Below are 19,685 nucleotides of genomic sequence, written 5' to 3'. Positions count from 1 at the left end.
CCGGAGTGTGTCTCAGCTCATTTTCTATCCCAGCCCCTTCTCTCAAACCCCTTTCAAACCGAGTTCAAAGAAGAGACTGAAATAGAAACAGAGGCTTTGTAGCAGTGGAGCATTTGTAACAAATAGGAACATAAAATCAACACTCCTTTGTGAACTGGTTACATAAGCAAAGTATTCTACTTCAGTCAGACAACTGTTGGAGAATGCTGGAACACCGACCAGGAAAGGTCAGAGATGCTGCCTATGGGAAGACAAAAAACAGTGGCAGGGAAGGACAACAGTGGCAGAAGCAGTGAACCAGCCCAACCCACATTGGGGGGAAAAGCACAAGACAGCAGATACTGCCTGGCAGTAAGGGGGAATGAGTGAGATGCAATCAGGGAACTTCTCAAATTGGCTTCAAGGACTATGAGGGCCATAGGGCCATAGGGCCAGCTGTTCTCCAAGGTGGGGCCTAGCCAGAGAAGTGGTATTCTGTGATGGTTAGTGTTACAGCAGCCCCAGATGTTGCAGCCTGGGGGACCACCACCAGTCTCCAAAAGAAGCCATACCAGGAAACCTCACCTTCTGTTCCTCTTTCCCTTCATCATCTTAGGCTTTCAGTTCCCAAAATAACCCTAAACCTTATTTTTTAGCCATAGGACCTTTCAATTTGTCCCCTATTCCCAGAATGTTCAGTCTACCACCCTGGCTCTTTATAGGGCTGCTGGCTCCTTCTGTTTTTCTTTTAAATATCACTCCTCAAGAGTCTGTCCCAGACCTTGAGGCAAGAGGGCCCCATTCCCACTATACCTTATCACAGAAGTCTAGGCTTTTCTTTTGCTATCACGTCATTTTTTTCCTTTTAATATAGATAGAGCATCCCTTATCCAAAATGCTTGAGACCAGGAGTGTTTCAGATTTGGGATGTTTTTGGATTTTTGAAATATGTGCTTTTACATAATGAGATATTTATCTTGGGATTGGAAGTCAAGATAAAAGACAAAATTCATGTATGTTTGGTATATACACAGCCTGAAGGTAAATTTATATGATTTTTTAGTGCACTTGTATTTTGACTGTGACATGTCATTCAAGGTCATTTCCAATTGTGATCATTTCCAAACATTCAGAATGTTTCAGGTTTTGCAATATTTCCAAACTTGGATTTCCAGGTCAGAGATGCTTAACCAGTACATTTGTTGCTTACTGTTTTACCACCTGTGTGGTCACCTCTGCTAAACCCAGAGCTTTAGGAGGATAGGACTAAGTTCTTCCATTCAACAATATACACCCCACCACCCAGCACTGCACCTGCTACAAAGAGGTGAATGATAAATATATCCTACATAAATGCTTCAGCTAGAGCCATGAAATCTTTGCTCATGTGTTGCTAATTCTTCCTCTTTTCAGAGGTGGGGGAAACAGTGCAGGATAGCAAATAGGCACTTTGCCCTCTTTGTTTTGCGTGTGTGTGTGTGTGTGTGGGGGGGGGGGGTTTGTTGTTGTTTTGTTCTGTTTTGTTGCTTGGTGCTGGGGATGGAACTCAGGGCCTTAAGCATGTTACACAGACACTCTATCACTGAGCATACCCCCAGAGTCCTTCCCTCTCAGTTTTGAGAAGAATGCTTTTAGTCCCTTCTCTCTCAAGAACTTTGAATAGACTGCTTATCACATAATAAGACACAAACTGAATTGATTTTCCCTAATTCACCTCTGACTGGTTGTTTTTATAACATGTGATTGCAAAAAAATGGAGGCTCCAGAAAACTGATAGTACTGAGGTCAAGAACTGTGTGTATGAAATCCTTAAGAGTATCCACAAACTAGCTGGGCATGTTGGTACACATCTGTAATCCCAGCAACTTGGAAGGCTGAGGCAGGAAGATAACAAGTTTGAAGGCAGCCTCGGTCATTAGCGAGGTCCTTAGCAACTCAGTGAGATTCCGTCTCAAAATAAAACATAAAAAGGGTGGGGGATATAGCTCAGTGGTAGAGCACCTGGGGGTTTAATCCCAGTACAAAAAAAAAAGTACCCATAAACTATGCTGGAGCTGTGTAATACCAAGTCAGTAAGTAAATACAGCTGGTATATCTTCCCTAATCAAATGCTTGATGAATTGTTGGCACACGTAAAGCAAGTGAAAAGAGGGCACTTTGTATTATTGATCTATGGCAGTTTCACTTTGCTAACGGATAAAGCCACCTCAGAATATTTGAACCAGAATGGCTTTAGTAGAAGGAATGCTGGAACAAGACTATAGAAATCTAGATTTTCAATTTAGTATTTTAGTATTTTAACTAACAGTGTGACATGTCACTCTGGGCAAGCCACTTAATTTTCCATCAGTAAAGTAAATAAATAAATGTCCTCCCAATTTTAAGGTCTCTTCCAAATCTAATAATTATTTCTTTTCGTTAAAATTTTACTGATTATAAGCCTAAATGACTTTTGGTACTTTGTTATACATCATTCAAATCTATACTGATTTCACTGAACAATGGTTATAAAGAGAAGATAAATGACCCTGCAAAAAAAAGCACACTAAATCAACTAGCATGTAGTACCAAAACAACCTCATTTTAGCAGCCTATTTTTAGGAAATGAATGCTTTTTTACTTTATGCCAGTCATAGGTAATAAAGTGGAGGTAAGTGCTTAAGCATTAAAATTGTAATGAATGAGAGCAGGCAGGAAATGGAGTTATTAATTCCCAAAGTGCAGGCAAAATGTGCACTCTTCATTACTGGGAACATCCTATAATTTTGTTTCTCTAAGTATTTTTAAGGTTCTCAGCCTGTCCTGCACTTTTAAGATAAAAATTGAGGCAGCAAATGATGAGATGATGGGGAAAAGGAATATACGCTCCATGTGCATGGGCTGCTCTCCCCAGAGCAGCAGAAAGCAGCAAAGTGCTTCAGTGGGGCAGTTTTTTAAAGGTGAAAACAGCAGAAAAATCACTGTCTTCTAGTTGAAAGAGTCCTTGTGGGTTCTCTATACAGGCTAGCTCTTCCTGCTCACAAAAGAAGAAACCAAGGATAGCTAACTATCTTAGGATGAGTAGGCTGAGGGTCACAGACTAGGTCAAACACAGGGACATAGGTGGCAGTGATGTAACACAATGAGATTTGGAGAATGAGCCAAAACACCCAGCTTTGGGTTGACACTCTGCTACCAGACTTGGGCACTTGACTTGCTGCTAAAGCTAAGTGGCCAAGCTGCAAGTGGAAGAAAAACTCAGTGAAGATTCTGGGTTTGCATTTTCGTCTCAGTTAATCACATACAAACTTGTCAACAATAAATTGCAGCTAGAGTTAAGCTGGATTACTCTCAAGGTCTCATCCATCTCCAAGAGTTAGCACTTCTACACAACACACCTGCTTGTACGCATACTGGCTGAACTCATCACCAGTTATCACTGAAGGTTTAGTGAAGGCAGGGCTACTCTGACAAAGTTATGTGCAGATAAATACATAACTCCACTGAATGAGAACTAGGTGACATGGTAGAAGAAAGTACATTAGGTAAGAACAAACAAAATCTGACCCACTTTCAAAGGGTTACCAGTGAGGCAAGTTACCATATCTAAAAATCAAAAGATTCACTAAAGTAAAAGGTAACTATTTTTTAAGAAGAAAGATCATAAGAGCAAAAGAAATCTCAAAGATAAATAAGTGATGAAAAGAACCTAAAGATGAGCAGAAACTCTATTGTAACTCTATTTTTAAAGAACTGTGGGCTTGGAAAAGAAATCCAGGAATAGCTATAACCTACTTCGTGAAATCACAAACCTGACATTTTTGTATAGCCAAAGAGGCCCCCAACACAGGCCTTTAAACAGATATATTGAAAAAGAAAAGTCAATCCATCCTTGTTTGAAACCACAGGGGCACCATGTTTGATTCTGCTTGTCCTGATTGAAGAAGGGACATTAGCAGCAGGGCAATTAACGTGGTCAGGAACGTTGGAATGCTGGTGCTACTGTTTCATGTACCAAAAAAGATGAGGACCCTTCAATCTTCAGAGATGAAAATCTGGTAAAAGGACAGTGGAAACTCATGAAATCACAAAAGGCACAAAATGGTCACCAGGTCTTAGAAGAATCCCTGGGATTTGAAAGTGATCCATTTTGGACATGAAAAGGAAATGTGGTGAAACCATGACTAGCCAGGAAACTCAAGCCCAGTTAATCAAATTCTTTGCTTAATCAAGGGTTGGGAAATTTATTTCAAGACCTCTCTTTCAGAGAATAGAGGCTCTTGAATTTAACGACTCAAGATTATGAACTCTTGCTTTGTAACATGATACAAAGTATAGATTTTTCTAGTGTTTGGGTAAAAATAAGAATGAAATAAATTGGAGGAAAGAAAAGATGATCAATTAAACATGTTCTAATAATTAAGAATAAATATGTCCACCCAAGAGAAAAATATTTATAAAATACATAAGCAAGACATGAAACACAAGCAATTTTATTTGATATAAAATTAGAGATACAACCAAAATTCCACATTAAACATGGACTGCTGCACAGCTCCCCAGAGTCAGCCCCCTTACCATGTACCAAGGCCCAGTGATAAGTAGGGAAGATCCTTCCTCATCCCATCATTTGTACATTCCAGGAAAGATAGAAAAGTCCCAAGAATCAAAAGGAATATCCAAACATGAGTCAAAGATAAATTCTAGAGGGCTGGGGCTGTGGCTCAGTGGAACAGTGCTCACCTAGCATGCAGAGGCACTGAGTTCGATCCTTAGCACCACATAAAAATTAAAAAAATAAAAATAAAAATAAAGATATTGTATCCACCTAAAAAATTAAAAAATAAATTCTAGACCACAGGTTCTCCAAAAATAAAGGTTTAGCAGACGATATTTTTAATTCTTGCTGGTCCAAAGCCACCTAGTTTAGGGCTGGGATGTAGCTTACTGACAAAGCGTCTGCCTTACATTCGCAAGGCCCTGGGTTCGACCCCCAGTTCCAAAAAAAGACAAAACAAAACAAAACAAAACAAAACAAAACACCAAAGCCACCTAATCTAAATCAGTGCTCTTAAATCATTTAATAAGTTTGGGGCAGAAGGCTTTTACACATGCCAATGGGTGAGAATGATGAACCAACAGTGACAGAATATTATCATGTGAACATCACATCTCATCACATAAGACTGGAATTACAGGAAGAGTAGGGTAATTAGGCTAAATTTATAATTATACATAGTCTGAAAACTACCTTTTACCTAAATAGTATCTATTATCTTTATAGTCTGTGGTCATTTTTTGATCTTCTCAGAAAATCCAAATAATGAGCAAATAATTTGATGAAGACTTATGGTTGGTTTGGTATTCACCGGAATGGTTCTCTGTGGAAACTTAATTGACAAATTTATAATACCATCAGTATTAAAAGTACTGCTAAGAATTTACTGACACTTCCAATTTATGATGACATGTCAAGAGGCAGAAGTCATTGAAATAAGAAAAATCTAACTAACGAAGTGTTCCCAGATTAAAATTTGCCCTCAAACATCCTCCTCCCACACTGTCTCCTCCTTTTTGGGGCGAGTGCTCAGGATTGAACCCGGAGCCTCAAGCATGCTAAGCACAGGCTCTATCACTGAGCTCCAATCCCAGTCCACATTCCTTCCTGTTTCTGTTCTCACCCCAAGGTATCAAAGTCTTTCAAGGGAGAATTATAGAAAAGGACACTGAGAAAAAATGATCTGATAGAGTTATACCAGCTAACAACTAGAGAATAAAAACCTGAAAAAGATGACGACAGAAAGACAGGAATACAAAAAATGAAGAGAAAACTGACAAAGCTTTTTAAATATTTTTTTGAATATTCTTTTTTTTTAAAGAGAGAGTGAGAGAGGAGAGAGAGAGAGAGAGAGAGAGAGAGAGAGAGAGAGAGAGAGAGAGAGAATTTTTTTTAAATATTTATCTTTTAGTTCTCGGCGGACACAACATCTTTGTTGCTATGTGGTGCTGAGGATCGAACCCGGGCCGCACGCATGCCAGGCGAGCGCGCTACCGCTTGAGCCACATCCCCAGCCCCTGAATATTCTTTTAATGACCCTCTTTTTATTGTGGAAGTCATTCATTAGCCTAGTCTACAATTTTACAGTATAGTTGCTATTATAACTTCAATTGTATTAAGTATAAAATACTTATATTTATTCATAATTTTAGTTACAATTTTTCAACTGAGAGTTCCAATATAACATTTTATTTACTATGAACTTTCCCCCATTTTAAATAGTAATTGATATACTGGAATAATAGGGACCTCTTGAACTAAATAGTGGTCTACCTTAACATTGTAGCCCTGAAAATGTTTTCCACAAATTTGTGACAACATATGGATTTAAGAATATTTAAAGATATTATCAGAATCTTTCAAATCTACCAGAAGGTAATATCTACTCTCACAAAATATCCCTTGATATCAATTTGAGAATACTTCATTAGATTGAATGTCAGTCAGACCAATTACACATCCTGCTTCAGTGTAATGTTGTTTTTATGGAATTATACCATCATCTTTACAAAGATTTTTAAACATTAACTTAGAATAATCACCATTGCAATATCAAAAGGATATTTTCAGAGTAACTAGTAAAAGAGATGAATAAGAGCTACATGACAATATTATTATGACACCATACCTTTTATTATAACAGGCTTAACCGAAATTTAAGATAATAAACTGATTCAGATTAAATGGTTTACACAGGAGTTGGACAGCCTCACCTGTATGAAACTATTTATGTTCATTCCACACTCCAAAAGGGTTGTTCACAATACATGTACTCTTTCATTCCATTAAGTAAGACATTACTCTGACAGGAGGAAAAAGATAAAAGACACAGACAACAGTAGTAGATGTCCCAGGGAGAACTGGAAACAGTAGGAAAGTGGGCCTATAATAGGATGGAACTAAAAAGTTTATTAATAATTGGATATGTCTTCAGATTCTATCAAAGAAATGCTTCGGAAGTATCTCTCTAAAAGTACATGTAGGTGTACATTAACAAAGTGGGATAGGTGATAAGGCTCCATGCCAGTGAGGGGTGATTAATAATGGTCTAGCAGAGATGAGGGCACAGCAAATTAATGACTTGTCGACTCAGAGAAATAAGGACAGATCAAAATATTTCCATGTCTAGACTATACTCATACCTTTGGATGCCACAGCTGGACACAATCTCTCTTACGTCAAAATGAATCATGTCTCAGGCACTGTTTTTCATTCTGTTTTACGATTATTTATTTACAGGTCTTAATTTTACCAATAGGTTATAAGCTTCACATGTGTTCTTTATTGCCCTTACAGTACTTGGCTCAGTGTGTTATGAATTACTGCAGATACACCACTGATTGCCACTCTGAAGATATCATAACAGGTAAAAATATATAATATGACGGAGAGGGGAAGAATAGAAATTCAGTGGATTAGACAAAGGGGAATGAAGGGAAGGGAGAGGGGATGGGAATAGAGAAAAGACAGTGGAATGAATGAATCTGACATGTTTCCTATGTACATATATGAATACACCACAGTGAATCTCACCATTGTGTATATCCACAAGACTGGGATCTTAATTAGAATAAGATACACTCCACATTTATATAAATATGTCATGTATAACTAACTCAACAGAACAAAAACATATATCATAAATATAGCAAATCACTGGTATGCCACAGGATAGAGATTGTAAAAAAATATGGTATTTAGTTTAAAAAAAAAAAAAGCAATGGTATAAATGGCCTAGATTGCACTCCTTTTTAAAAACCCAATGACAATTATTATTTTTGGTGATATCTGATGCTTGCCGATGTGCCCTGTAAGATAAATGCACAGCCAGAAGCCTCTACACGCATACGAAAGTTGTGCTTTCATCTACTGATGCAACCACTCTCTTTAGGAGATCATCGTTTGTCTCTGGGCCACCTGTCGTTAGCCCAAAGTCACTGCTCAAAGAGCTCATTTCCAATGGTCTCACGGTGGGTTGACCCAGGGCTACTGCTTCCTTTAGACCACAGCACACCCTTTGAAGCATGCCCTCTGCACCCCCACCCCCTGCACCTGTCCCAGCCCAGAAAAAGCTAAAAGCATTTTTCCACTGCCTTCCTTTAAGGCTGCCCTCATAATGGCTGCTAAAGTTCCCAGCTGATATGCATGTGCTCCACATAACCAGAACATCAGAGTTCGATTACATCAAACAGTACTGAATCTATCCTGGGACATTTTTGTTAGCAAGCCCTTTCAGTTGTCTCATGTTTGCCGAGTCTCTGAGGGTGAGGGTGAGGATAAGGAAAAGCTCTTCATAAATGTAGAAGTTGGTATCTTACAGAGCTTAGTAAATGGGATCTGATGAGGGCAGGCTGTGATGGCAATCTTCATACTTCTGATTAGATACAAAGGTTGATGCTATGCTGGTTCCTCTTACCCCTAGGTCATTGTTTTTCAAATGGCAAGCTGTGGCTCATTAGTAGTAGAATCAATTTATCTGATGCTACAATAGATAGGCATTTATGTGAGTTTTTAGGAACAGGAGAGAACAGAAAATGGAGTACCTTACATTAATTAGTACAACAAAGTAGTCTGTGATACTTTTGTTTTAGTTACATCTAGTACAGTATGTGGGGTTAGGATACAAATGTATTTCTACTGGAGTTCTCTGTCTAAAAAAATGTGAAGAAACACTCCCTACAACTCCTTAAAGGCCATGCAGATTTTCATGATCAGCTGGCTATCTTTGGCCAACAGTAGAGATTAAAAACCAGATGAATTACTAAATGCTATATTTTAAACTTTCTTTCCCAGCATAGAGTAATTTCAATATTCTATTTGAAATGGTCTAGATGTGTGATGAAGACCTTAAAAGTATGCTATTTCTTCTCAAAAAGCTTTTATTCTTCAAATGAGTGGTTCTAAATAAAAAATCACCCCTTGATATTGTCTCTCATTATTCTTGTATTTCTAACTCTGACTAAGAGCTGGAGAGCACAGTAACCAGTACAGAAACCTTGCACAAAACACTAGCTATTTGTGTGACTCGGAGAAGCATTTACTTTAAATCAGCCTTTTCATTTTAATTATATTTGAAAACAGTGTAGATGACTTCTATACAGTCTTTGAAGCAAGATTTCCAATGTTGATTGTACTGTAAAACACATGATAAATGTTCTAATATCAGGATACATGAAAAGATTCATATGAAAGGAAGTAAATTTTTCAGCCCAAAGCATGATAAGAAATAAGCTATATTCACTTTCTGAGATGATGTCTTTAAAATCTTAGGAAAAGATAGGGTCCAACCAGCTAAACCCCATCTTTCCACAATTCCTTTACAAAATCTTAATAAAGAAGGAAAAAAAATACATATATACCTTCACTGTCCTTGAATTTCTTGATTGCCACAATTTCATGCGTTTCCTGCAAAGGAAAAAGGCAGAAGAAAAGTTATTCTTCAATGGTTTTCCAATTGGGGAACCAATTACCTGGGGGTATATTCTGGGACAGAGTAGCAAGAACCCAGAAAGAAAGAAACCAGATCCTCCTCCTTCATAGCCCTCCATTTCTTGGTTCCAAAACTCTCTTTCTTACCACACTGTAGACACGGTCAAGGAAGGTGAAGGAGAAGGGGAAGAGGAAAAGGCACAAACAGTTGAGATGGCAATGGAATATGCATGAATCATAAACTAGAAGTGTTGATGTCTTCAGGCTACTCAAAAGTGGCAGGATATAAAAGGAATAAAAACAGTATAAAGGAGACATCAAAAATATTCATATAACCCTTGCTACATTTTGGCATATTTTCTTCAATTAAATTTTTCTCAAATTGGAATAGTAATGTAGTACATCTTGTTGTATGTTGCCTTTATTTCACTTGATACTGTATAAGCAACATTTTGACTTGTCATTATTTTTAAAACCACCATTTTTAATGGATGATTATTTAACCAGTCTATCAATGAATAACTTCAATACCTGCATCTTTATTTCCATAAGGTACATTCTGTAGCAAGACAACTGGTTCAATTATATATATCAATAATGTTAAAGGGTCCTGGGCTGGGATTGTAGCCCAGTGGTAGAACACTTGCCTAGCAAGCGTGAGGCACTGGGTTCGATTCTCAGCACAGCATATAAATAAGCTAAAATAAAGATCCATTGACAACTAATATATAAATAATGTTAAAGGGTCCTAATACATATTGCCAAACTGACACTGAAAACTGTATCATTTCACAGTTCCCTTCAGCAGTGTATGAGAATATCCAGTCTACAACCAATGCCAAATGACATATAATTATTTAAAGAATCTCTGGAATTCATTGAGATTAGAGAAGTTTTCTTTTTTTATCACCTGGTTAGTGCATTGAGGTCTACTAGGGTAAATTTTTTTTCCTAGCTGATTCAAGGATAAAAAGTTGTTACCAAAATTTCCCCAGGTTGACGTGATTATCAAACTATTTAGGGTTTTTGTTGTTGCTGAATATATCTTGTTATTATATAATCAAATTTATTAATATAGGCCTTTGTAACTAGGTTCACTACTCTTATTCCCAAACTCCTTATTTAACTTAAGTGTGGCTGATATTTATCCATATTTATGCGCCTTGGTATTTTAATAATTTATTGTCTTTCCTTAAATCTGTATCTATTTGTAATTTATTTTAATATGACATAATGAGGGAATCTAGATTTAATATCATTTCTAAATATAGAATCAGTTGTCCCAATCCCCTTCAGTATGGATTTTTAGTTCTTTCTTATATTTTATATTCTCACATACATATTCTAGATTTGCTTTCAGAGCTTTCTTAGTCATTTCTAGTTTAGTCCTGTGTAGCCTACTATTCTTATGCCAGAACCAGTTGATATTATTGGGACCTTAAACTCCTGAATTAACCTGAAGTTACAAATCCTGATCTTACGTTGCTTTGTTAAATGAATTTATTTTTGAGATTAGGTATTGGCTGTCAAATCTAATTTAAAATTACACACACGAGAGTGATTAAGTTCATCTATATTTATTTACATATTGAATTGGCTTCACTGTTTACCAACAGCCTTTTTCTCCTACAGTTTTCGCAAATTTTTGTGAAATATTCATTATTGAGTGAAATATTTGCATTAATTTTTTACTCAGCCAGAGTGGATTGCTGAATGACTTTCTGAGGAAGTATCGTATTTTCCTGAACATCCTCACACATGCATGGCAAGTTCGCAGAAGGAAGGGGAAGTCTTACATTCTTGAAGAGTCCCTGTAAACTTGTGTGTACTGCAAAGCCCTGGAAGGAACCATTCACATCGCTGACAGGGAAAAATCTATATATGCTTATTAAAGCAACTTAAAGGCTAATAGGAGTGGAGTGACTTGCAACAAAATTCCTTTTCCAAGAGGAAGAAAATTAAAGGTTTGAAAAGAAGGACTGCCATTTTCAAACATAAAGAAATTATAGTAATAGTACATGAGGCTCTAAATGGGGAACAATGATGGTCTCCAGTATTTAGTGCTATAGAAAAGTTGTCTGTGGCCAATTTGGCTTTTGCTCTAATGTAGATAACTTATTTTTATTCTCTGCCTTATTACTTTTAGAACTTCTCATTTTCCTTGAAATAAAAATTTGAAATTATCGGAATATATCTAGAGGGGAATGTTTGTATTTTTTGAACTAATATTATCTCAAGATCAATGAAATTAGAATAGTTTTCTTCTAGCGAACTTAAATGTTTCTGCTCCGATTTTTCTATTATTTTTCACTATAAACCTCAGGGTTGCTTAATCACTGAGCCACATCCCCAGCCTTTTTTACATTTTATTTTTGAGACAAGGTCTCACTAAGTTGCTGAGGCTGGCTTTGAACTCGTGCTGTTCCTGCCTCAGCCTCCCAAGCCGCTGAGATGACAGGCATACACCACTACGCCAGGGTAAACCTCAGAACTTTTAGGTGGATCTTTTGTAATTGTTCGATATGCTTTGTTCACAACTACATCATTTGTGCCTACAACAGCAGGCACAGAGTAGTTATGTTGTTCAATATTTAATGAATGAACAGTTAATGAGTGAATTACTCAAAATGCTGCACCAATTTTGTTCTTTATTGGCTCCATTTTAGGTTTCTTGATCTCCTTTCCTTATCTCAGCAGCCAACTTCTGCAATTTTTGCCTCGTTTCAGTTTGTTCCATCTGTAGAGGTCATATCTTCATGGTGCTCTTTCAGAAAACTAAACAGATGTCTCAACTTCATCTGCTTCTTACAAAGGAAAAAAAAAAAAAAACATCTTCAGATCTAGGTGCTGCCACTACAGGGCAATGTCTTCTTTGCCATGTCTCTTCACAGGGCCTCCCCTCCATTTTTTTGGCCTCATCATTACTAAGGATGAAAAAAAGAGCCACCAGGACTGGCAGATATCTGGCAGCAAAAAGAGAACTTGGATTCTTCAGCCATCTGAATTTCAAATACAGATTGATGTAGCCTGAGCCTGATTTCAAAACCTGGACTCCTAGCAAAGATTCTTATTGAGTTTGGCTAGTCTGAGGCTGGACTGCCTGGGCACCGTTCTATGAATAAAAAGTTGGAGGAGCACATGCCACTTGCTGTTTCCTGTGTGGGATCTAGAGAGCACATTTCCTAGCACAGCCTGCTCCCACACTTCTCTGTGGATGCTACATGCCTCTTCTACTCCTTCTCTACTTCTTGTTTTACTGTATCTGGGGGCATTTTAGTCTCTGAAATGATCTGGAAATATAGATGCTAATGTGGCATAGTGAGGCACTGAGAACTCCAGCTCTTTGCTGTCCAGCCTCTATGGGCATGGATCCAAGTCTTTTCCTACTCCCTTTGGATATTTTGACCAACTTGGGTTCACAAAGGTGAATAAATAGCATGACATTCAAGACTATGCTTGTTAAACCATTCCTACTAATGAAATCAATTCTCCTTGCCAATAATCTTTGATGGATTTTTTTTTTTTTTACAGAACTGTTATGAGCTCCTGTTTTTCTTTTTAAATATCTTCATGGATATTTAATAGAAAGGCAGGAGGTGATCACATGCCAAGCTTTATTACTTGTTCCACCACCACCCAGAGATGACATACACAACATAGGTGTGGACAAACAAGAAAAATACATGACAAAACACCAATGAAGAGGGGCTGAAGCTGTAGCTCAGTGGTAAAGTGCTTGCCTCGCATGTGTGAGGCACTGGGTTCGATCCTCAGCACCACATAAAAATAAATAAAGATACTGTGTGTTCATCTACAACTAAATAAATATTTTTAAAAAACATGAAGAACTTGTGTTCTAAATTCAATTTATTCATGAAAGCATGCCATTGCCCCCACAACGTCTGCAACAGAATGTCACCAGATGTAGTTAACAAGATAGGCATAATTTGCTATTTGTTTCAGTACCTTGCTCTGTATAAATAATGAGGTAGTTAAAAGCTGGTATTTTAAGAAACAAATTAAGAATGTGATAAAATATATCAGTAATCCATTAATGATAATCCCATGCTTCATCCTTAATTCTGTATCAAAAATGGAATTTGCAATACAAAAAGAAAGACTAAGTAAATTTTAGATAAACGTTCCTAAATTATACTAACTTCATGAGAGAAAAAAACTATATTAAGGCATTTAACAGTTCCCAGAATAAATTTTTTCAGCAGAAAGAAAAAAAAACAGAAAGAAAATGAAAAATTATATTAGTAGTAACTAACACAGAAATATCTGGAGGACCTATAGTTAGTTTTTCCGGTATCAAGATCTCCACCTCAGGGCTGGGGATGCAGCTCAGTGGTAAAGCACTTACCTAGCATGCACAAGGCCCTGGGTTCCATCCCCAGCACTGCAAAACAAAAACAAAACCCTACCCCATAAAAAACAAGCCTTGATCACCAACCAACCAATGAACCAACCAATCATATTGGACAGAGACCTGGTAACTACTCCTGTTGTTGACTACCTAAAGTTTCTGAGTCACTGTTTTATTCTCAGTATTAATTTTCCCTTACTTAAGATTTTGGCAAAGGAACTAATTGGTATTAGCAGTCATAAAATTTACTAACTTATTTTAGAATGCAGTTATGCAAGAATGCTCTGGAAGAGTGAATTCTTTAAACTGATCATACACTGTGTAAAGAAGCAGCAGGAGTCATTGTATTAAATGTTTTGCTCTCTAGGTTAGAAATCCAACATGCATCATGAAAGAGGATGGACAAAAATATTGATTCTATTTTATTCTACTATTCATGGATTAAACCATTTCAAAGGTTATACTCTAGAATTCATTCTTTAATTACTCTCTGAGGAAGCCCTTCCTTGGGAGAAATGCTTATTTCTTCATCTGAACAGCAAGGAATACAACCTCACAAGTATTTTAAATATGTTTATATGTAAATATCCATGCTCCTTCAGCAGGAGCAAAACCATACATACATAGATACCATTACTTTGTAGACTGATATGGCATCCAAGAAAGTAAGCTCTATTTTCAATTATTTTTAACGACTTTTGTGCCAGGCCCCATGCTAAGGGCTTCCCCTGGATTATATTACTCAATTCTCAAATCATCACTCTGAGAAAGATTTTATGCGTGTTTTAGAGATGAGGATACAGAGTTCAGTGAAGTGTCAAAATTGTCCTAAGATCACACAGCTGATACATAGGAGAGCTGACATTTGAAACTCAGTAACATTGATCTGGGATGCCATTTCTCAACCATGACCATGCGTGTAATACTGCCTTCACAAACCATATATGTAAATTATGTTGTGGAAAAGGATAGATTCTAAAACATGCATGCATACAAACATCCTCACAAAAATGCACCTTCCAAGGAAGGATCAGTATTTCTCTTCCACATCTCTCTGAAAAAAAATATATATAAATACACACACACACACACTAGCACCAATAAAAATTTCCAAATAGTTTTTTTATTGTTGCTGTTGTTGGTTTTGGTACTGGGGATTGAATTCAGGGGCACTCAACCACTGAGCCACATTCCCAGCCCTATTTTTATTTTATTTAGACACCTGGTCTCTCTGACTTGCTTAGGGCTTCGCTAAGTTGCTGGGACTGGCTTTGAATTCGTGATCCTCCTGTCTCAGCCTCCCAAATTGCTGGGATTATAGGTGTGTATCACTGCACCCAGCTTCCAAATAATTTTCTAACAATACCTGTTATCATGTACTTACAAATCCATGTAAGTATTTCACTATTTCCATATTTATTATTTTATAGAAACCTAAATTGTGAAAGAGACATCGTTTTTAAACTGAGTAAAAACCATAAAATGAGAGTAACTCAGACTCAGGATACATTCCATATAGCAGGGAGAATACAATAGAGCTAATGTATTTGCCAAGTATCACAGAAATTTAAAATATCGTCCATAATATGCTAGATTTCTTCAAGAAATCCTGTAGCAATTGTGACTTTCTTTTGGTGGGGGGGTGCTGGGGATTAAACCCAGGGGCACTCTAACACTGAGTTACATCCCCAGCACTTTTTATTTTTTATTTTGGGACAGGAATTATTAAGTTTCTGAGGCTGGCTTTGAACCCGTGATACTCATGCCACAGTCTCCAGAGTCACTGGGATTACAGGTGTGTACCACCACACCTGTCCGTGCCTCGTATTTTTTGTTACTTGAAAATTACCATAGTTTGTCAATACTAAAATTTAAGTATTTCAGACCAAATCAGAAAAGAAACAATTTAGTATGGCCATGAAGGGGAGCATCTCAAGCTGTTCAGCTAACAAATGTCTACTGGGCTTCTGCTTTAGGTAAGGTTTTCTGTTGCATCCTGTGTTTGACATGAATAAGGAAATTAAGCTGTCTCAGGTACACAGAAGCTTACAACCTAGTATGTAATAATGCATGACAGGAATTTAAAAATGCAAGACAAAAGTTGAAAAGTACAGTAAAATGTTGTATAATATGCCATGGGAGTTCAAAAAAGACTAATCTTGCAAATATATAGAAAAACTGTACACTTCTTTCAGATTTAGCAGCTGAACAGATCTTGGCTTATTTGCTTCTGATCTCTCTCTTGCCTTTTGAAAATGTAAAATGTCATAAATGCCATTCCCATTCCCATTCCCTCTCCCAGAGGTAACTTCTATCCTGAAGTTGGAATTTATCATTCCTATCACACATTTTTGTTTCTACAAATGAATTCAACCAAAAATGACTTCACTATTGTTTCGTACATTAAAAATCATGTAACTTTCATATTACTGTATATCTTTTTGCAACAGCTTCTTTTTTAAAATATTTGTAGTTCCTGATGGATTTTTATTTTATTAATTTATTTATATGCAGTGCTGAGAATCAAACCCAATGCCTGACATATGTGAGGCAAGTGCTGTACCACTGAGCCCCAGCCCCAGCCCCAGCCCCAGCCCCTTGCAACAGCTTCTTTTTAACATAACAATGTGCATCTGAAATTGAAACCTACATCTAGTTCAGTGGTTCTCAACTAGGGCAACATGACCTCCCTCCAAGACATCTGGGGCCACTTTTTGTTGTCAAATAGGAGAAGGGACCTCCTGGCATCTAGTGAGAACAGGATCTGCTATACATCCTACAGTGCACAGGACAGTTCCCACAACACAGAATTATCCAGCATCAAATGTTAGTAATGCGGCTATTCATTTTAACTAGTCATTTAAAAATAGTTCATTCATTAAACTATTTTTTCATTTTAACTATGTTGTAATATCCCCTCCAGATATTCCCCTTTTGAGACTGGTCACTTGTTAAAGACTTGTCCACCAACTGATGGGGCTGAAATTACGTGATTTCTGGCAAAACTTTGCTGAAAATATTAATATATTGTAAAAATAAACCTTAAACAAAAGAGATGTTTAAAAGACTGGTTCTTCAAGAATTATTAAAACTATTAATACTGATGCTAAAATGTTCACATTCATCTCGTTTTTCATAAAATAACGATTACTTTTACAATAACTCTGTGACATGGTCCATTAAAATATTATAATGAAATATATCTTCAACGATGTATGAAAACATATTATTTACTTTTTTGTTAAAAATTCATTTGGCCAGGGGCTGGGGGTTGTGGCTCAGTGGTAGAGCACTCGCCTAGCACTTGCAAGATGCTGGGTTCAATCCTCAGCACCAAATAAAATAAAATAAAGGTATTGTGTCCAATTCTTTTTTGTTAAAAATTCATTTGGCCAGGGGCTGGGGATTGTGGCTCAGTGGTAGAGCACTCGCCTAGCACGTGCAAGATGCTGGGTTCAATCCTTAGCACCAAATAAAATAAAATAAAGGTATTGTGTCCAATTACAACTTAAAAAAAAAAAAAAGACTTAAATTCATTTGGCCAAAAACAAATTAAGCCAAGTCCTGGTAAATCGACATCAATAGCTCAAACAATTGTCACTAAAGTTTACATTATGGGGCTGAGGTTGTAGCTCAGCGGTAGAGCACTCGCCTAGCATATGCGAGGCACTGGGTTCGATCCTCAGCACTACATAACAATAAATAAAATAAAGATTAAAAAAAAGGTTTACATTATGGAGATATCACAGGACACACTAGTATACACTCTAGACAGTTTACAATTTGAATTTATTTGTATACTAAGAGTATTTTATGAAAAAACTTATATTTAAAAAAGGAAAGACCAATGTATTTACTTCATGCTGAGTAAGCCTCTAAAAGGAGGCTAGTCTAATGAAAATATTAATACTCTATCAAGAACGTGAGATAGCACACAGACAAAAAAGGCAGGTGTGAGAAATGGGATCTTGTCATAGACTTCCTACAGAAAAGGTCTGACTTCAAGTTAAGTCAATGATAAAATTCCTACATAACAAACTCTACTTTCTCATTTATTTCCATTAAATATAAAATTGCTTCTACCCTAAGATGGATCTGCCCTGTTTGAATCTTCCATTAAGATGTAAAGTATGAAATATTCAGCCAGAATGCCTATTCTCACATCTTCCCCCACTAAACTTGGGCCTGACTTCTGTCCCATATCTCAGTGAACACTAGCCAAAGATTTAGAATCGCTCTTTACTTGTTTCTTGCCTGTTCCTCCAAACCCATCCAGTCTATCACCATGTGGCAGTAAGTTTTTATTTTCTAAATCTGGTTTCCAATTTACCTGAATACTCCCATCCCAGGTCAAGCCCTTGGTACTCTCACCTGTAGTACTGCCTCGCCTCCTTACCCTTCTGTGTTTGCCCCCAGCAACCAGGATTTTATTTGAAATTGGATATCTGATTTCATGTCCCACCATTCCTCCTTAAACTCTCCCCAAACTCCACTGACCTAACAACTATAAGCAGCCTCTCCAGGTGGCCTGTAAGGCCCATCAGGGTTCCGACCACTGGACATCCCTCTAGCCCTCTCTCCCCAGATATCCCTTGCTTGCAGAGCCCTAGTCATTCTTGCCATTTTCTCTACCACTACAGGGTCTGTTCCCTTTGCCCTTGCCCCACTCAACACTCAATGATTCCCTCAAATCCTGACTCAGTCTGCACTTACTGCAACCATGAGGAGGTCTGAAGCCCATCTGCTCTCTCAGCACAAGCCTCCTCCTTATAACCTGCTCTCTCAGCACAAGCCTCCTCCTTATAACCTGCATCAAAGTTCCACCTTTACAGATGTATATGACCAAGGTCTGACTCTACGTCTTGATCAAGGTCTGACTCTACCACTAGACTGCAAGTTGGTGAGAGAGGAAAATAACTATATGACTGGGCCAAAAAGTTGCTCAGCAAGAAAGATGAAGAGCTGGTCCTTGCAAATGTCTGACTATACTACGTCACCAATTCAAAGCACAGATCCTGCTGACCCAGCTCATCTTTCTTGTTGAGCCTCATTTACTAATTCCACCACTGCTTAACGGAGAAACACTTTTTTTCTACCATAATAAAATTCATTACTTTCCTTGGTACACAAGGAAAAACAAGCCACTGAAGAATGCAAGCCACAAATGCACTTCTGTTTTGTTTTTGTTTTTAAAGGACAGTATATTCCCTAGGAAACACATTAGGATAGATCTATTCTTCTGTGCTTTAGAAAGTTTCAAAAAACAAAGACAACACAGGAGACATAATATAAGACCCAGAAGTCCCTCAGTAGGTAGGAATTGAAATCAGTTCTTAAAAGTTCAGAAAGTATGATACTGTCTTGATTCAAACCTTCTTTTGCTACTTGGCTACTCTGGTCTCCTGCAGATCTTAAAAATGCACTGCAAAATTCCTATTACTTTGTCAACAACTTCTTTCACACCAGTACCATAAAATGGTTGTGTTTACTATGTTGCCAATATGTATCAAGTTATAGCAGAGGTTTACTAAATTTAAAAATGAGTATTCTGTGATTTATTTATACACCTGAAACAATAAAATGACTCTCTTTCACTGTCATCTTTATTCCATTCTGTAACAAAACTAGTAAGATTTCTTCTAGCCTGACAAAAAGTAAAATGAAAACAAAGCCATTACATAACTATGAATATGTCGATTTGCACTGTCTGAGGCATTCCCAGTGGGAGAACGGTCATGAGATTGGTAACTGGTTAATATTTATGTTGCTGACAGTGCTGTATAGTATCCTGGTCCCCAAATACTCAGACCACTGGACTTCCCACAGTACTTACAATGAAGCCTTGAATTATTTTTATTTACACATTAAAAG

At 37.3% G+C, this 19,685-nt stretch overlaps 1 protein-coding gene across 1 annotated transcript in view; it reads right to left on the bottom strand.

Moving 5' to 3' along the window:
* The window catches only part of CDKL5 (cyclin dependent kinase like 5), a gene marked incomplete at its 3' end in the record, with an annotated part of 174,965 nt that overhangs the window by 54,492 nt on the left and 100,788 nt on the right, over positions 1-19,685 (bottom strand). The window contains exon 4 of the mRNA XM_081277068.1: positions 9,376-9,421. Coding sequence (XP_081133194.1) covers positions 9,376-9,421 — 46 coding nt within the window. The remainder of the gene's footprint in view (positions 1-9,375; positions 9,422-19,685) is intronic.

This window comes from Spermophilus citellus (assembly GCF_964194105.1).
Source record: "Spermophilus citellus genome assembly, chromosome: X".
Classification (NCBI taxonomy): domain Eukaryota; kingdom Metazoa; phylum Chordata; class Mammalia; order Rodentia; family Sciuridae; genus Spermophilus; species Spermophilus citellus.
The sequence above is the reverse complement of the archived record's forward strand: the minus strand, read 5'-3'. Positions and strand labels throughout refer to the sequence as shown.